The sequence below is a fragment of the Leptopilina heterotoma genome, unplaced genomic scaffold (genome assembly GCF_015476425.1).
Source record: "Leptopilina heterotoma isolate Lh14 unplaced genomic scaffold, ASM1547642v1 Lhet_167, whole genome shotgun sequence".
In the NCBI taxonomy this organism is placed as follows: Eukaryota; Metazoa; Arthropoda; class Insecta; order Hymenoptera; family Figitidae; genus Leptopilina; species Leptopilina heterotoma.
In genome coordinates, this window is record NW_025110883.1 from 931,232 (window position 1) to 951,441 (window position 20,210).

At 28.2% G+C, this 20,210-nt stretch overlaps 1 protein-coding gene across 1 annotated transcript in view; it reads left to right on the forward strand.

Moving 5' to 3' along the window:
• The window catches only part of LOC122499337, an 86,773-nt gene that overhangs the window by 47,277 nt on the left and 19,286 nt on the right, over nucleotides 1-20,210 (forward strand). Inside the window, exon 5 of the mRNA XM_043607621.1 lies at nucleotides 1,232-1,260. Coding sequence (XP_043463556.1) covers nucleotides 1,232-1,260 — 29 coding nt within the window. The remainder of the gene's footprint in view (nucleotides 1-1,231; nucleotides 1,261-20,210) is intronic.

Consider the following 20,210-nt stretch of genomic DNA (forward strand, 5'->3'; position numbering starts at 1 on the left):
ATCTTAGAATGTTAATAACAATTAAGTACAGGGTTAAGTACAGGGCAATTTTTTTCTCCCAAAGTTTCTTTAGTTGGTGTGTTTAAGAGTTAAAAAGAGAAGGGCAGAGATAGTGAAGAGGGGAAGAAGGAAGTTTTCCTAGTAGAATTTATATACGAAGTTCAGTGGCTTATAATAATTTTATATGAGGAAGTTGAATCAACAGAAACGTTTCCCTTTGAGGTTTAGCGAATCGTCGCCACAAGTTTTGGAGCAAAAAAAAAAAAATAATAATAATAATAATGATGAAGATGAAATAAAAGCTCAAGATGCGGATTCTGTTTTTGGCAGATTGCCGAGTTACATTCACGTTTAAAAGACGAATCGATTCATGGATATTTTGTCAACATTTTCCAACAAAAAAAACTTTCTCATTTTCTCCGTCTGCTGCTTTTTTATTGTTATTAACTCATTTTTGTTTTCATTCTAAACGTATTCTTTTGAATTCAATATATAAATATTTTATAGGAAGAATTCGTACTTATTCTACTTTATCAGATTCATTTAAATTCATCGACATCTTTATATTTATTTTATTTGTTAATAGTGGTTTAAAATAATAATAGATTAATAATAGTACCATTTTCTTTGAAATTAAAGAGATTTTTTGAAGAATATAGACTAATTTAATTTATTACAATTTCGAAATTAAAAGTTGATATTAAATGTCGTAAGTAATTTTTGAATGGTTAATTTTTTTTTCTTTTTCTTTCTTCTTTTTTTTTGTCGTAAAGAATGTCAGACTGGAATGAAGAACAAGAAAGAAATGGAATCTTTTGTCTTTTGCAAAGCTCATGAAAAGCCTTAAAAGTCGCTTATGACTTGGATTAATGAAACAATTCACTCCACTTATATTCTTCGCTAGCTCATCTTACGTTTTTCTCTCTTTTTTTCCCACTCTCGTATATAATCATCATCATCATTTCTATCCTTCATTTTCGTTGAAGCTCTCTCGTGGCTTTTTTCTCTCTGATCTCTTATAGACCCTTTAGCCTTTCGCCCTCGAAAAAAAAGAATTTCGATCATATTTCTGCTGTTTGAAAATTTATATAATAAACAATGGTTTTTTATTCACCCTTTTTAGGTATAATGATGAGAATAATATATACGATTGTAAATTTTATTTTTTATTCTGCAAGTCATTGATTTTATTGCAACTGTAAAAGTAATTGATTGTTTCTTTTTGTTTCAGACGTTGAGAGCACTTTGGAAACATTTCTGGTGAGTCCACTTAATTTGAATATATTTTTTTCTACTTTAAACAATTAACTTTAAATACCTTATTATTTATATTTATATTTATTATTTAGGTATTAGTTGATTAGTTTTATTATTTTTACTAAAAAAATAAAATTATATAACAAACAATATAAAATAAATATTATATAGTATAAATATTTATTTATTATTTTTGTTATATTGTTTGTTTTAAATAATATTGGAAAAAAGTTGGTAAATTTGAGAGTGCCAGCGATAGAGGCTATTTTTATAGTCAATGTCGATTTATGAACGTGTGGCACTCTTATCACGGTAGACTCTTTTATGAGGGCCCCGGGAGAAGAAAGAGGTGCTAAAGATGTTGCATGTTTTCTAAGAAAACATATATTTTGAGGTTAGACAAGGTTTATACTCGCGTATAAGAAAAGCCGTTTCCGACTACAAACTTTTCTTACAAAACTGTGGGAAAGGGAAAGTAATCGATTTATGTACCTTGCGTGAAACTTTGTAAAACTGTTGCTTTTCCATTATATGTATATATTCACTAAAATAATTCTGCAAAATTCATTTACAAATTATTTCATTTTCAATTCTATTTACAAAATTGTTTTCTAAAATTATTATCTCCATTTTTTGTTAGAAATTAAAACGGTAGTTATTATATTTATTCATAGTCGTAAATTTTTGATCTCAAGTTAATTAATTTGTGAATTTTTAATTCAGTTATTCAAAGTAATTATGGTAATTTTTAGCATTATCTCATTAAAATTATTGTTGATATTTTGTTTGCATCGTACCTTCAGTTTGTGTATTTTACACTTTATTCTAACACTCGACGAACGTGGTGCAAAATAAAGGGTGGTCGTAAATTCCCCCCTTTTCCCTCCCCCTGTAAAACCGTCTCGACTTACTTATTTGCCACCTGCAAGCTCACCGCAATCTTCTTCTATAACCATTCACCCCCACGGGAATATATCGTTCTAGAAAACATTTTTTTTTCTTTTGCCTAAAGAAAAAGTTGTTTTCAAGTCGATAAAATTAAAATATTTTATCATTAATCTCCTCAACGAGTAGGTGGTGAATAAATTAACTGTTCTGAATATATTTCTGATAACGAGGTTGGGAATTACTACTTCAGTGAATAATTTTTGATAATGTGATTTTAAAGTTGTCTGTAGTTTGGAATTACGCATTATGGAGATAAGAGATTTTTAATCGTAGTTGTAATTTGTTTTTTAATTAATTAGTCAATTGATTAATTTTAGAGTTGAGCTGTCTGTTTGATATTTTATCGGAAAATAAATGAATAAAAAGAGATTGCAATTAATGGAGTATAAGTATTGGGATGAAATGAAATTTTGTGAGAATCACGTGAAATTAAATGAAGCCCTGGCTTTCAATGGAAAATTTCGGTGGGGATTATTTAAGGTGATATATTGCATCGGTGCATCATGGCTTAATACCTGAAATACGACTGATACTGCTGTCAGTTTGTCAAGTACAATTTGTAACCGAAACATTTTCATCGTTAGCATCACCCTTCACTAGTCCGGATTCGGACGATTTATTAGGCGAATCTCTTTCTCTCTTTCGGTCGCTTCATCTTCTTGTTTCAACAGCAAGGTGAAGATTTTTTCCTACACTAAACGTGACAAGATTAATTTCAAAATTAGGCTCCTGCTGCTTCTTTCCATCCTAAAATTTCCCTGTCTGCTGAAGGTTCGCTTTTCTAGGTGAAAATTTGCAAATTCAGATTTTTCCACTATTCATTGTTCGGTATAAAAATATATTTGTATGAGTTATTTATTTTTAGAAATTGAATGCAGAGTTGATAGATAGCTCAAGTGGTGTGTACGAGTATTATAAAATCGCTCTATTCTCTACTGAAAGTGGGTTAAGCTGTTGGTTTTCGTTCAGTAATATAATGTTTTGGAGTCGAGGGTGTAACTAATGTGCAAGTGGAGTCTCACTTTACTTGTCAACGAAACGAGATAAAGTTTTGTGTCACGCTTGCAAATTTGCTGACCATTTCGGTCAGCTGGTGGTAATTATTTGAATCTCTCAAGGAAACTTTTCAAATCAAAGAATAGGATTTAGAACTGCTATTAAAAAGAGATTTTTTAATTTTTAATTTCAATTTTCTTCTTTCTTCTTTTTGGAATATTAAAATCAAATTACAGGTATAATCTTTTTCCTACAAGATTTGGTAAATATGTGCAGAAAAATTATATTTAAATTTCTCATCGATTTTTATTTAGAGTACAATTTATTTTATCATATGCATCGAGTATGGATTACGGAATAAAAATTTTTGAAGGTAAATCTTTTTCCGTCGGGAATCTTGGCTCTCTCGATGTCGCAAACCATTTCTCATAAATTTCACGCGACGATTGGAACGGAATTTTCTTCTTGTTATAAATAAATATCAAAATACGATTTTAATATAAAAATAAATTTTCATTCTTAATTTCAATTTTATAAAATGAGTAAACTAGAATGGAATTTTTCTAAGAAATGAAACATCCAAATATAAACAAAGAGATAATTAACTTAACAGATAAAAAGATTTTATTTTATAACGGATTCTTTTAATTATATTTTCCTTTTGTTTTTGACGATAGTTTTTCTCAACAATTTTAAATAGATGTTTAAAAAAAGATTCTTTTCTCTATGTCTGTCAAATTGAAACTATTCACACAACATGATGTTGATGGTTATAAAAAAAGTAATTGACATTTAGCACCGTGATGCCTAATTAAACTGGTATGTACATGTTGTGAAATTTCCTGCCAACTGTATATCTACAGCTGCTTGTTGTATCAAATACGAATCAAACTATTTAAATTCGAAATTTTTCTTTATTTTCCCAGCTTATAATAGAAAAATTTCTTATTTAAATTGAAAACTGTAAAAATTGCAAATTTTGTTCATTATTCAATTTTTTCGCTTTTTTCCTCAAATATATATTCCTCTCTGAATAGATAAAATGAACGGCTTAGAGTCGATAAAGAAGGATTAGTTGAACTAGATCCTTGGAATGGATGATACGGAATGACCAGAAGGAAATTTAATTCCGAGAGATAGCGTACTTGATTTCTCGCTCGCGTGGTTTAAAGAAAGAAAGAAGAAAAAGAGGGAAAATAAAAAAATTTCAAACCATCCAATCGTTTGAATTAATTTTATCAGATGGGATTCGATTTTATAATCGCTTTATAAAATGATACCTATATAAACATATTCAATATGTATTAAATTTTGTTGACAATTTAATGTTTGAAAAAAATCTACGAACACGATGAAAGATTATTAAAAAAAAGTTGTCTTTGTATCAATTTAAAAAGATGACATTTTTTTTTAATTACAGATTTTAATTAAAAAAATTTTTAATTAAATTACGGATGTATATTATCTTTTTTTTTCTCCTTTTTCACATTTCTTTTCTCAGGTTTTTCATTAAATCGTTATTTGTTTTTCTGAATAACTTAAATTGAGTACATCTCTTTCAAGATGTAGTACTGTATTCTTAGCGCAAAACGTTCGTTATCGATTTTGTATTATTCGAGTCTGTAATTTATTTGTGTCGCATATTTCTCCATTCAATCGTATTCTTTAATGACATTTATAAAAGAAAATATTATTCATTTTAAAAAAAGGTTTTTATTTTTAAAAATTTTGGTTTAAAAATTGGTTTTCATTGGAATTTTACTTACATTTTTTTACACAAGAAGAAAAAGTTACTTATTTACTTATTTCTATCCGCATTTTTTTTCTTTAACAGTAATAACGGGAGAAAAAAATTCGAAATTTAATAACTATCTGGTACCTGTATAGGATTTTTAAAAGCTTATTAAAAAGTTTGTTGAAAAACGCTCTCTCTCTCTCTTGCTCTTGAAGTTGAGAAAGCTACAGAATAAATATTCTGAATGCTTCGCCATTCAGAATATACTTGTTTGAATTATCCACGAGTAGTGTATACGAGAATTAATTTCATACTGCTAGGAGAGTTTTTATATTTTTCTTTTTGCATACGTGAAAAAACGTTCGGTGGAATAAGGTTTAAAAAGAAATTTCACTCTGTGTGCTCATTTCACAGTGGAATTTCAGATTTTGTTTTATTTTTTTTTTCGACGAAACGTTTTCTTCTAAACTATAGAATTGCAGTTAATTGAGAAAAAATTGTTCTGTTCTCTCTAGTTCACAATTCTTAAATCCTACTTTCATTGTTACCGGGGATTTTTTTTACTTTGTCTTATTTCTTATACATCTTTTTTATAATTATATGTAAATTTTTTTTCTATTTCTTTGAAAATAATATAATTTTGAATGCAGTTTCTACTTTTTGACTTCTAATTGTAATCATTAACATCCTCCACTATCGTCAATTAACATTGCAGACAATGTTGAATTTAAGACTGATCTTAAATTAAGATTTTCTTTTTACTGTGCAGTGTACGTGTGTGTGTGTTTGAAGCAATTCAAAGACCCACTGAGGATTGGAAAAGGAAGCCTGGAGCTAAGCATGAGGTTCAACTGTATATTGAGAGGAAAAAAAATTAAAACTCTGTATACTTTCTTTTTCTTTACTGAACTTTTTGAATCAAGTTCGCTTCTTTTTAGACTTGATAGAAACGCTTTTATGGTTCTAGGCTAGTTAGAAAAATCCTCTTTTTTTACGATCTCAGTTCATGAATTTCTTTTTCGAAAGTACTTTCAAACTTGAAAAATACTTGTATTTGAAGAATTTAATTTAATTGAGTGGAAATTTGTAATATTTCGAAACTATAGGTTTTCGTAACGTTACACTTGAAATTGTTAGAAAATTGAAAATATTCAATTTAAAAACTCCAATAACATGAACAATAGAAAAATTAATGTAGCGTTCCAATTGGAACATTGACCTTATAAAAAAAGAATTTTATCTAGTTCTCTTATCATTGTTTCTGAATTCAGCTCTTGCAGAATCGATATAAAAGTAGGAGGGTATCGCGTGCAGACGTGTTGGCCCAAGTCGCATTGTACCGCCGCATTCCTTCGTTTGTTTATAAAGCGTCATTACTCGAGTTTTTAACCTTCTTCAAAAGAATATAAAAACCCCCCAATTTCTTGCTGTATTATTTACAACATTCTATCTCGCATTCCCATCAGATCAACGACTTTTAATTTTCCCCATGAGTGCCTTTTATATTAAATAACCAGCAGGCTCTCTTTCCTCGAATCAAACAACTACTTTTTACTTTTTTATCACATGTATACACGTTCCGTAACTATTTCCGATTTATCTTGTTTTACAAATTTAAAGATTCTTTTTATAACCAAACAATTGGCGCTGAATTAAATAGACGGTAGTTTTTAGAAATTACTCTAAAAATTATTTGATACTCACGAAAATGTTCTATTACATTTATTTACGAATTTTCTTAAATGTAAAATTATTAAAAAAACACTAATAACTTTATTTTTAAATAAATATTTAATCATTATTATTTTTTCATAGGAATTAAAATTTCAAATTCAAACCTTTTAAAATTCAATAACTTATAATAATTAAGGATGACCAAGTGATAAAATTATTATTTTATATTATAATATAATAATATTGATACTGTAACTTCTTCAAAATTATTTTAATTATTTCAATTCAATTATTATTTTCTACAATTTTTAAATCAAATTATTAAAATAAATTTTTAATAATTTTTGAAAAAGTTCTTTAAGAATTTTTAAATCCATTTGTTTACAATTCAATTTTACGTGAAATTTCAATTATTCAAAAATTCTTCAATTAAATACATATTAGCAGGGTTCCTACAGAATCTGGAAATCATGGAAATGGTATGGAATTTTTAAAAGGCTTCTGAAAATCATGGAAAAGGCCTGAAATTTTTAAAAGTTTCTAAATTTTTTCTGTTTTCCATTTTTTCTCTTGACTAGAAATTCAAATAATAATAAAGCTAAATGGCATACAAGAGAAGAAAAAATGTTGAATTTTAAGAAATTCGGATTTTTGAATTTTTGATAATTTTCGATAATTTTAGATTTTTTACCAAATGGTGGAGACTATTAAATAAGTAAAGTATTTTCAAAAAGCACAAAAATAATGAAGCTAAATCCCATAAAAGAGAGGAAAAAATTTTGAATTTTAAGAAATTCGGATTTTTGAATTTTTGATAATTTTCTATAATTTTAAATTTTTTACCAAAGGGTGGAGACTAATAAATAAGTAAAGTATTTACTAAAAGCACAAAAATAATAAAGCTAAATCCCATAAAAAAGAGGAAAAAATGTTGAATTTTAAGAAATTCGGATTTTTGAATTTTTGATAATTTTCTATAATTTTAAATTTTTTACCAAATGGTGGAGACTACACTGAGAAAAAAAACACGCCGTTTCAGCGGTAAAGTTCTGCAGTTTCTGCATGAGTGACACTGCAAACAGAAAACTGTTGTTTCTACGTTGGAACACTGCAGTTTTTGCATTGTGACACAGTGTTTGTGACAGTGTGTCGCAGAAACACAACGCGCACGGGAATTCACGGAACTTATATATATGACACGGTAGTAATAGCAGAAAACTCATGCAGAAACTGCAGTGTTCCCCACAGTCGTTACAGCGGTGTTAAGCAAAGCTGAATTTACATAAGTGGATGGCGCTATTTTGGCATCGTTTTTTTCTCAGTGTATTAAGTAAGTAAAGTATTTTCAAAAAGCACAAAAATAATAAAGCTAAATCCCATAAAAAAGAGGAAAAAATGTTGAATTTTAAGAAATTCGGATTTTTGAATTTTTGATAATTTTCTATAATTTTAAATTTTTTACCAAAGAGTCGAGACTATTAAATAAGTAAAGTATTCTCCAAAAGCACAAAAATAATGAAGGTAAATCCCATAAAAGAGAGGAAAAAATGTTCAATTTTAAGAAATTCGGAATTTTGAATTTTTGATAATTTTCGATAATTTTGGATTTTTTACCAAAGAGTCGAGACTATTAAATAAGTAAAGTATTTTTCAAAAGCACAAAAATAATCAAGCTAAATCCCATAAAAGAGAGGAAAGAATGTTGAATTTTAAGAAATTCGGATTTTTAAATTTTTGATAATTTTCGATAATTTTAGATTTTTTACCAAATGGTGGAGACTATTAAATAAGTAAAGTATTTTCAAAAAGCACAAAAATAATAAAGCTAAATCCCATAAAAAAGAGGAAAAAATGTTGAATTTTAAGAAATTCGGATTTTTGAATTTTTGATAATTTTCTATAATTTAAAATTTTTTACCAAAGAGTCGAGACTATTAAATAAGTAAAGTATTCTCCAAAAGCACAAAAATAATGAAGGTAAATCCCATAAAAGAGAGGAAAAAATGTTGAATTTTAAGAAATTCGGAATTTTGAATTTTTGATAATTTTCGATAATTTTGGATTTTTTACCAAAGAGTCGAGACTATTAAATAAGTAAAGTATTTTTCAAAAGCACAAAAATAATGAAATCATGGAAAAGGTATGGAATTTTAAATTCGGATTTTTGTAGGAATCCTGATTAGGAAATAAAAACTTGAAATAATTTTTTTTTTAATTTCCTTAAACTTTTTCAAAATAATTATTTTTACAGAATTGATAGTTGAAAACTTAAAAAGTTCAGATTTACAAAGATTTTAATTTGAAACCTTTTCAAAATTCAACTGTTTCTAAAAATTGAATTAAAAATAATTGAAATTCTGCGACGAGTTTTATTAATTATGAAAATCATTGAATCATTGCGAAGAATTTTATAAAAAATTTTGAAAATAATTAATTTTTTTAATTAAGGAAGATTTCGACTATATCAGCAATTAGTGACATCTATTAGACGTCAATTGAACTCTTTGGTTTAGAGTCAGGTGTTATTCTTAAGATAATTACTCCGATATGGTTGTCGGTAAATAATTATATTTTTGAATTTAATTTTTGATCTGAAAAAATAAAAATAATATCAAAAATTAAATTCAAAAATATAATTATTTACCGACAACCATATCGGAGTAATTATCTTAAGAATAACACCTGACTCTAAACCAAAGAGTTCAATTGACGTCTAATAGATGTCACTAATTGCTGATATAGTCGAAATCTTCCTTAATTAAAATTCTCAATCAGCAAATAATTTCCTACATTAATTAATTTTTTTGAAGAAATTTATGCAAATTCTATTTTTAATAATTAAATTCTTGTGAAATTTTCATTATTCTAGAAAATAATTGAACATTCGTGTAGAACTTTGTCAAAATTCTTTTTAAATAATTAAATTATTTTGGAAAATAGTATTATAATAGTAGAATATTGAAAATCATTGAATTTAGAAAAATTTTTGAAAGCAATTGAAATTTTGTCAAGAATTTTATTAAAATTTTTGAAAATAATTAAAATTTTATTGTTTTTGAAAATAATATTGAATTCTTGTGATAAATACTATTATTTATGAAAATAATTGAATTTTGCAATGAATTTTATTAAAATTCCTGAAAATAATTGAATTTTGTCGAAGAAATTGGCTATTTATTTATAAAGATATAATTGAAATGTTGACGAGAATTTTTTAAATTTTTGAAAATAATTGAATTTCTGGAAAGAATTTGAATATTTACTCTCTAAATCTGAATATGTGAAAATTCACATATTTGTACGTTATAAGTCGTCTTCTCGATTAATAAGTGCATATGCACTTATAATAAGTGAAATTTCACTCAGAATAAGTGAAAAATTCACTTATTTATAAGTGTATATGCACTTATTGATCGAGAGGACGACTTATAACGTACAATAAGTGAAATTTCACATATTCAGATTTAGAGAGTATTAAGATAGTTGAATTCTTTCAAAGAATGGCGTTAAAAATTTTTTAAATTTGAATAGACTACAGTTGACAGTAGTTTTAATCTAAAGGTACTTTAAGTAACGGTAGTTTTAATTCAGATCGATTTTAATTTAGAGGCGGTAATTTATGAACGTGTTTATCACTGACCGGTATTATTATTAAACTTAACGATATTTTACTTTTGAAAATAGTGAAAAAAAATAGTAAACAAAAATAGAAAACAAAATTAGTAAACAAAGTAAAAAACAAAAATAGAAAACAAGGTAGAAAACAAAAATAGTAAAAAAACAGAAAACAAAATGTCAAACAAAAGTAATTAAAAGAAATTGTTGAAAAATAGTAGAAAAGGAAGAAATGCAAGATAAATATTTATATTAGTCGAAGATCTTTTGTACTTTAAAATGAAAGTTGTGCGTGTTGAATAAACGTCAGTTTACGGAAATAATTAATTAGCGTTTGTTAATTATAATGAAAGAGTAAAACTGTAATCTCACAAGGAGCACTTAATACACTCGGAGTAGTTGGGTAAAATGAAAGTACACTGGCTTGTATTGTTTAAGGAGTTGTGAACACATCAAAACAAAAGTTGAGAGAGTTTCAGTTCAATGTGCATGTAATATGTGTGTGGGTGTATATGGTGCATTATGTGAAATGCTGCGAGCGGTGGGTCACGAGAATATTGAAGAGAGCTTTTCTCAATGAAGCTTCTTCACTGAAAAGAGTGCTCCGGTTATAGATCTCGTTTTTCCACGAGTGGAAAATGAACGAGATGTTCGGCATGGAAGTGGAAATCCCTTTTTATGACAGTGTGCCTGGGCTCTCTCTTGGCTTCTATTTAGTTTTTTTCCTTCTCTTTTTTTCCTCTTTGTTCATCTGCCATTGAAAGAAACGATAATATCATTTTCCCTGAGATCAAAATAGGGGTACAGATTTTAATTTCCTAACGCTTTTTTTGTTTTTCCTCTATTGACTTTTTTATGTCTTTTCCTTTTTCCAATTTTCTCGTTCGATTTGTTTTATTTTTTTTCCTTATTTACTTTTCTTTTCTTATTTGCTTTTTTGAAATTTCTATACATTTTAACTTTCCGATCAAGGAAAAATTGACAAAGTGAAATAAAAAGATTTGCCAACTTCCGTCACTATTGTCTACTGTAATCGCTAACTACCGTCACTACCGTCAATTGTAATCAATAAATAAAAACACTGTTAAAAATTCTTTCAGAATTTTAATAGTAATTTGAATTTAAAATTCGGGAAAAGAATTCTTTAAATTTACTTTTGTGAGAGTATTTCCAAACGAGTTTAAAGGGAATTTTTTTTTCGACAAAAAAATAAGATGGTAAAAAAAGAATATAAATCAAAATTCTGTATATAGCGTTAACAAGAGAGAATCTCATTTACATATTTTGAAATCGTTGTCAAGAGAGAAACGTCTGCTTCTGTGGTTTCTGGTATTCAATATTATACGGATATCGCAGGCACGTTCATGCGGATGAGATAAAAGAAATTTGCATTTTAATGACTTGCTACCCCGTGTGTATGTATAACACAACTGCTTTCATTCTGCATCGGAGGATACCACTTAATAAGCACAATCTGCGAAATCGGTTCATCCCTCATCACATTTTCTCTTGACACTCGCATCTTCATCTCTCTCCCTCTCTCTACAAATTACAACAAATTTACCCTCTCTCCATCATCAATTATACAATCTCTTTTGGTCCATTAACGTGTATTTTAAATTTTTTTACTTTTAAAACTCGCTTGTCACACGAGAAAAAAGAAAATTTTTCCTGGCACATTTTCAAGTTGTGCGGCTTTCATTTGTATATTTCATTTTTTTTATACTGATAGAGATATTTGCATTTTTCCAATACCTAATGAACAACATTTTTTTATTTTATTTTTTATTATTTGAAATATTTATTTCTCTCGAGTGTATTGGAGTTTATTCCGGTAAATATATGAAATATATGAAATATATGAAATGTATGTCTAACTGCAGCTCGACTTATTCTACTGTGTTTTGCTTGATATTTTCTACACAACTGGAATGTTTGTTTTTGTCGTTTCTTTTTTTTATTATTTATGGTGCAATTTGTTTCAATAATGAAATTGTGAGAACTACTTTTTTCGATTTTATAGTTTTCGAAATGTATTTTAGTCTTTATTGCAACGGTATTTACCGTCAGTGTTAAATTTATTTTTATAACACGATAGTTGTTAGTTAGAATTTCTGAAAACTTAGTTAATGGGGCAAATTTTCCAAGAATAATTAATTTTCCGTACAATTTAATTATTTGGAATTTTAGACGACGCTAGTTAATCAATGGTAATTTTGATTGACAGTCAATTTTAGATAAAGTTTAGAATTTCAATCATTGGTGTCATATCACTTGTATCGATTCAATTTAAATTGAAAATGATTTTACAATAGACGGTAAATCGACGGTACTGACGGTATTGACCGTAGTTTATACCCTATTGACGGTAGGAAAATTGACAATGTTTAACTGATATATTAACTCATTTCGCGACTATTTCTGTTTTATTTTCGTTTGAAGAGTGAAATATTCTTTCGTGTACCATTCGTCTGACTATTTATTTACCTCTTCCACTTGAATCGCCTTTTCGTTCAGTTAGACGATTATTTCAACGAATTTCGACTCTTTTTTCTCTCTCTTTTTTTTATGGAAAGAAATTAATCTTTCCTGTATAATTTTTAATTTGATAAATTAACAGAAAAATAAATTTGGTGAATTTAAATTTAAAATTGAAAGTAACAATGTGTCTGAAATAATTTTTCAAAGAAACTGCCATCGTTCCTGGTATATAAAGTACATTTCCATGAAAATGATTCTTTATCGAAACTGTACATGTGAAATGTAATCACAAATGTGAATATTCTCGCACCCCATACATCAACCGTCGACCTGCGACCCGCATATAAATATTGTCTGCCACACCTACAAAAGTTTCTGCACGCATTGATTTACACCCTAATATCAAGGTGTATAACACACTAAAAAAAAAGTTTTACTTTTAGCCTGTTTTCGAGGCTGAATTTAAGGTGTAAACGGAGTCAGCCCCGTTAAACAAGGACAGACTTATGTGAAATACATGGGCTGAATTTAAGGTGTAAACGGAGTCAGACTTTTTTTTTCCTGTGAAATTTTTATTTTTCTACTAATAAATATATTTTTTCAATAATATATTATTTGATTTTTAGTATATAAATAGTAACTTTGTAGTCTTATATAAATATAGTTTATGTAAATAGTAACTTTTTTTGCAGTATATATATTTTTTTATGCAAAAAATTGAAAATTATTTTTTGTTTTCAATTTTTTTAATATCGTGATTATAAAAATTGCAATTGTTTAGATGACACCATGTGAAAGGTTTATAAAGTAAAGGAAATTTTTTCATGATACAAGAATGCTTTTTAATGTGCGCCGGGTCAATAAAGTAAAATATGAGGAAAGATGAAAAAAATATTCCGCATGAAATGTAGTAAACGTTAAAGCAATTTCCAGGTCCATGACGAATGGTGACCATAGATATTGGTTATAACTGCTGGCAATCCCCCTGCTATCATATATTTCCGGATTTATTCGATATACTCCCATGAACCGTGGAACGAATCTTAAATTTTTTCTCCCCCAAAAATAGTATTTTGTTTTTTTAAATTTTACATTTATACTCATTCATAAAAGATTATTTTTGTCATTTATATTTGCTCACCTTGTTTTTTCCAGACCATCGAAACTTTTTAGTTTTTATTTTCCTTCTTTTTTTAGAAAATAACTACTACTAAATTAGTTGTTTTCCTTTTTGTCCTTTTTAATACTAACTGTATTGATTAATTGAAATTTTAGGGTGTGACTAAAATTTTCTGATTTAATGAAACATTTTTTCGTGGTTGATGAATATATAAAAAGAAATGAATATTTTCACTCGACGATTATTCAGGAGTAACATATTGCTATTAAATGTAAAGTGACAGAAGCACGTCGTGAGGGAAACATCTTAGAAAACGTTTATGGCCTGTTCTTGCTATTCAGACCGTAGATTATATACCGTCGACACTAATATTTCCGAGGCTACTAATTTCGACGCGACACGCAATTATCGTCTGTCCTTTCAAGAGTGGATTTTGCATCTCTCGGGGAGATTTTAAATTGAGGTCAAAGAGAGAAAACCCGGGAAGACTCGAAAGTGTCGTATACGAGGAGGGAGTGGAGGGGGGGGGAGAGAAATGACCATCCGAAAATTTTACCACTTCCGGCAGTCAAACAGAACACTTTCTCTTTCACTGAACTAACTTATCACTTTATGATGCAGCTGCTCGCTCGATTTTTATTCGTGCGAATAAATGTTTCCCCTTTTCCTCTTCTCTTATGTATATGATTTCTGAATTTATTACGAGATCCTGGATTAATGGCTTCTAACAACGTATTTTCGGAGGTCATTTTATACGGTCAGTTTGGTTCCTTATATATTATGAAGAAACTTTATTTATTTATTTATTTTTTTTTTGAATTGGACAGTTTCTACTTCTCATAACATTGATACCGTTTTTACAAATATTCTTTAGAATTGAATTCTTGACGAGATATTCGTTAAAATTTTTAAAAATAATTGAATTTCTTCGAAACGTTTCGAAGGTTTTATATTAGAATTCGTGGTCTTTAATTCGTTTTTTGTCTCAATTTGATATCCTTAGAAAAACTAAGAGTTGGCATTAATTAATTGTAATTTATAATTAATTACATTTAAGTGATTGATTATAATAAGCAGGTTATTTGAAAGTTTCTTTCGATCCATTTTTAAAAGCAATGACTTTCGTTGAAATAAATGACTTCATTTGTCTGAGGATTTTCATACGAAGGGCCGAAGGCGATAAAAGAAAATTTATTACCGTTGGTAGCATTTTCAAGGTCAGAATAAATCATCCAGGAAAACCATCGATATAAGTCGTGTGTCCGGTACAATCTGCGTATTTAGCAGATTACCGCAACGTTACTTGATTAACAAATCGAGGGCTTGGACTCTTATCGTTAAATTAACTTCTCAGTCGGTTTTCCCCTCTTTTTAAACTCGCTCGTTGATCACCTTTGAAATTTAATCTCAAATAAAATTGTAAACATAGAATACGTTTCAATTTTCCGACACTAAGTGTCGAGTCAAACGTAATCGGTTTTTCATTGCAGTTACACTTTTGAAGAAAACTCCATTAGAAGTTTGGTGCCGGCAATCATGACACTCTCTCTGTATTTGCTGGTTAAAGTAATTTCTCGTTCAAACAAACGTTCAGCTACTTCCGTCTGATAAAACACATGGTACACCACTCGAAAAGAGGTGCTTTTTTTCTACCCTTTAAAAAAGATGTCTCGAAAAAAGGGTCCTTCAACTCGTTGGAGAAATTACCGAGGCGAAAAAAAGGAGAGAGAGAGAGAGAGTGCACCTGGATAGAATGCTACCTTTACACGCAATCTCAAGTCCATTTTGTCTAAACATCTTGGTTTTTTCTTTGTCTCCAGCTCGGTGAAACAAGCGACCCGCCGGCCACCAGCCATCAGAAGAATCCATAGGCGCCGACACACATAGTAGCGCGCTGGCCCTATACGGTTCAATCAACGCAAAAACAACGTACGCTAGCTATTACAGTTTATAGAAAAAATTGCAATAGTCACATTTTAAACAGCAATAATCTCCCTTTAATTTGTGACCAAGAAATAAAAATTTAGTCTAAAATTGTTCGAGTTATGAATTTTTTTCGATTTTTTTTCCAATTTATTATGAATTACGAATACAAACTAAAACAAAAAATTAAACACGGACTGTAGAAAATTGCAACCTCCACGCGGCACACTCTGGGGTAATGAATTTATTCATCAGCTAATCGCAGGGATAGAAACAACTTATGCAAACTAAAATCAATATAAAAACTTTAAAAAAAGTACTAAAAAAATTCAAAACTCAAATAGTTTTCTAACAATTTTTTTTTAATAGAAAATAAAAAAGGATTATCGCCTTTTAAAATAAAACAATTGCAAATTTTTATTTTATTAAATTTTTAATAGACAGCGTCCCCACCCGCCCGTATCAGAAAAACGAAAATGGGAAAAAAAGTTCAAAAAAAATTCATAACTCGAACAATTTTCGACCAAATTCTTGTTTCTTGGTCGCAAATTAAAGAGGGATTAATGCTTCTTGTCACCGGATTAATAGGAATATGTTTAAAAAATTTTTGATAGCCAGCGTCCCCACCCGCCCGTATCAGAAAAACGAAAATATCGAAATATGTCAAAAAAAAATTCATAACTCGAACAATTTTCGACCAAATTCTTGTTTCTTGGTCGCAAATTAAAGAGGGATCAATGCTTCTTGTCACCGGATTAATAGGAATATGTTTAAAAAATTTTTGATAGCCAGCGTCCCCACCCGCCCGTATCAGAAAAACGAAAATATCGAAATATGTCAAAAAAAAATTCATAACTCGAACAATTTTCGACCAAATTCTTGTTTCTTGGTCGCAAATTAAAGAGGGATCAATGCTTCTTGTCACCGGATTAATAGGAATATGTTTAAAAAATTTTTGATAGCCAGCGTCCCCACCCGCCCGTATCAGAAAAACGAAAATATCGAAATATTTCAAAAAAAATTCATAACTCGAACAATTTTCGACCAAATTCTTGTTTCTTGGTCGCAAATTAAAGAGGGATTAATGCTTCTTGTCACTGGATTAATAGGAATATGTTTAAAAAATTTTTGATAGCCAGCGTCCCCACCCGCCCGTATCAGAAAAACGAAAATATCGAAATATGTCAAAAAAAATTCATAACTGGATCAATTTTCGAACAAATTCGTGTTTTTTGGTCGCAAATTAAAGGGAGATTATTGCTGTTTTAAATGTGACTATTGCAATTTTTTCTATAAACTGTAATAGCTAGTGTACGTTGTTTTTGCGTTGATTGAACCGTATAGGGCCACCGCGCTACTATGTGTGTCGGCGCCTTTGGATTTTTCTGATGGCTGGCGGCCGGCGGGTCGCTAGTTTCACCGAGCTTTTGTCTCCTCTCTTCTATACCATTTCTTAATGTCAGTGCGGAAAATAGTCACTGAAAAAATTGAGATTACATTTTGACTTTTATTTTGGTTCATCGTCTCCTGAAATTAGAAATTGACCTTTAAAAGTTTTTCCATCAAAATTGGAAACAATCTTAATTAGATTATTTTTACTATTTATTAATTATTAAATAGTTAATATTAAAATAATTACTAAATTAAAAATTAATTTTTGTTTTCATGAAGATAATAACTATTTTTGTTTTGGAAAAATAAATAAATAATAATATAGGTTTATTTATTATTAGGTACTAAAAGATTATTAAAACAAAATGTTGTTGATAAAAGATTATAATGAATAAGAGATCAAAATTTAAAAAGTTTTATTATCCGATGGTAATAATTCTCTTTCTCTTTTGTTTCAGGTGAGTGTTTGAACGGTTAATTCCTTTAATTAGGAATAATTTTGGTGAGTGGCAATAATGTATTGAAGAATTCATCGATTTATTGCAAAGAATTTTATCAAAAAGAATTTGATAATAATAGATTTTCTTTGAAGAATTTTATTATTTAGAAAATAATTGAATTCTCGCAAAAAATTTTATTAAAATTTCTAAAAATCTTAATTATATTCTTTTGTAGAATTTCGTTGAATTTTTTTAAATTAGTAGAGTTTATTTAATTATTTTAATTGGAAATTGAAATTAACCATTTAATTATTGAATTTTATTAAAATTTTAGAAAGTAATTGAATTCTTTTGAAAAATTTTCTAACGAATTAAGAAAGAAATTGAATTCTTTCGAAAAATATTAAAACTTTTTTAAAAAATTGTATTCTTTCATAAAATGTTATTAAGATTTTAGAAAATAATTGAATTTTTTTGAAATATTTTATGACAAATTAAAAAAAGTTTAATTCTTTGGTGAATTTTTTTTTAAATAATTGAACTTTTGCAAAGATTGTACTATTAAAAAAAAATAATTGAATTGTTTTGAAGGATTTATTAAAATTTGAGAAAATAATTGTATTCGTTCGTGAAATTTTTTTTTAAATTTTGTTTTAAAATAATTGAATTTTTGCAAAAAATTTTACTATTTATAAAAATAATTGAATTCTTACGAAGAATGTTATTATTTACGAAAATAATTGAATTCTTAAGAAGAATTTTCTTAAAATTTTTGAAAATAATAAACAAGAATAATTAGTAGATTAATTAATAATTTTGAATTTTTTTAAAGTTTGATTTGAAATGATTTAAATTTCATGTTTGAAAATAAAAAATATTGTAATTTGCATAATAATAATAAATTGAATGACTATTATTTACAATTAAAGTAAAATTTACTAATTCAAAAGGAAAAAGTCAGTCATGAATTCAAAATATTTTTACTACTTTTTTAAGAAGAGTAACAATAATAATGATTAAAAATATAATGATAGAGAAATGAATTTAGAACAATAATATACATAACTGAGAGAGATGCTGTAAATTAGCAGGAGATAACATTCGACTATAGTGTAATAATAATTGTGGAACAATGATTAAGAAATATATAATAATTATTATAAGCGGGGAAAATGTAATAAATGTGACAGGAATGTTGTAATAAATTTCCAGCGGAAAATCCGCTTTTAATGCCAAAAGTCATAGTGATTTAGAAGGTACATGTCTCGTGATGGTACTTAAACGGATCACAGGGACAATTTTCAAAAATGTCTCACGTTGAAAGCATAAGACAAACTTTATTCTCATAGAAGACTAAACACAAATTGTACAATAGCGATTATAACCTCTTAAATTTTACACCTGATTTTTTATCGCTTTTTTTATTTTTATCCCTTATAATTAGACAAAAAATCTTTGTGATAAATTTGTTTCTTAAAAAAAGAACTTGTTTCTAACTTGTTTCTATTTACTCATTATTCTATTATCGATTTACTAATTATTGTTTATTAACTCATGTAACAATGATGACAGAATACGTGAAATGATAATTTCTGTTTATATTTTCATGGCGGGGAAAATTCGCAAAGAATTTGCACAGTACATGCTTGGTGTGTCAAGTTGGTAGCGTATGGCGTAAATCACTTGAGGACAGAGAGAGAGAGAGAAAGAGAGAAAGACTCTCTTTTAACTGTCGCCACGTGGAAACTAAAAGTTACTGCCTCTTACTCGCGAATGTAACATCTTGCCAGTGAATACAAACACACTGTCAAAATGTAAAATCTCATCTTCTTGAATTTACATTCATATTCTCTCTCTGTCTGTGTGTGAACGCTTTTCCTTTGACATGACACACAGTGCATTTAACGTTATTTATTGTCCTCGCGAAAATTAAACAGACATTTATCATAATTATTTTTCGTGAAGCACAATTTTTTACATTCTCATCAAAAATGAGAAAGTCTTGTTTTTGTTGAAATCGAGTGACGGTAGTTGAAGGCAATAAAGATTGCAATCGACGGTAGTTGCAATAATGTCTATTTTTGGATGATATTGAGTGATGATAGTTGAAGGCAATAAAGATTGGAATCAACTCTGTTGTTAAAAAAGAAATTTTATGTCAAATTATCCAATTTTTTCAGTCGAATATTTCAGAAGGAGAGTTTTTTTTATTGTATTGGGAATTACGTAATATAACCGGGTCGACCCCCCCTTTGCGTATATATCGAACTTGGAGTCAAATCGGATCGATAGGAGAACTGAATTCCACCTCGACCGTCAGCACGTGTACATTAGCCCCGTTGGCAGGATGCAATAAGCTTCCGTTTACTCGAAATGCTCTTAGTGTATCTATGCTCCTTAAGTCGGTCATGATTTTTTTTTTTTTTTTTAAGGAATTAACAATTTTTCTAATTTTTCTGAATCATTTGTAATCACTAAAAATTTTTGATGTATAATAACACTTTTTTACTACTGCTAGTTTCAATTTAGATTCTATTCAATTCATTAAAAAATTATAATTTTATTCAATTACGTTCATAAATAATAAAATTCTTCTCAGAAATTCTATTATTTTTGTAAATTTTAATAA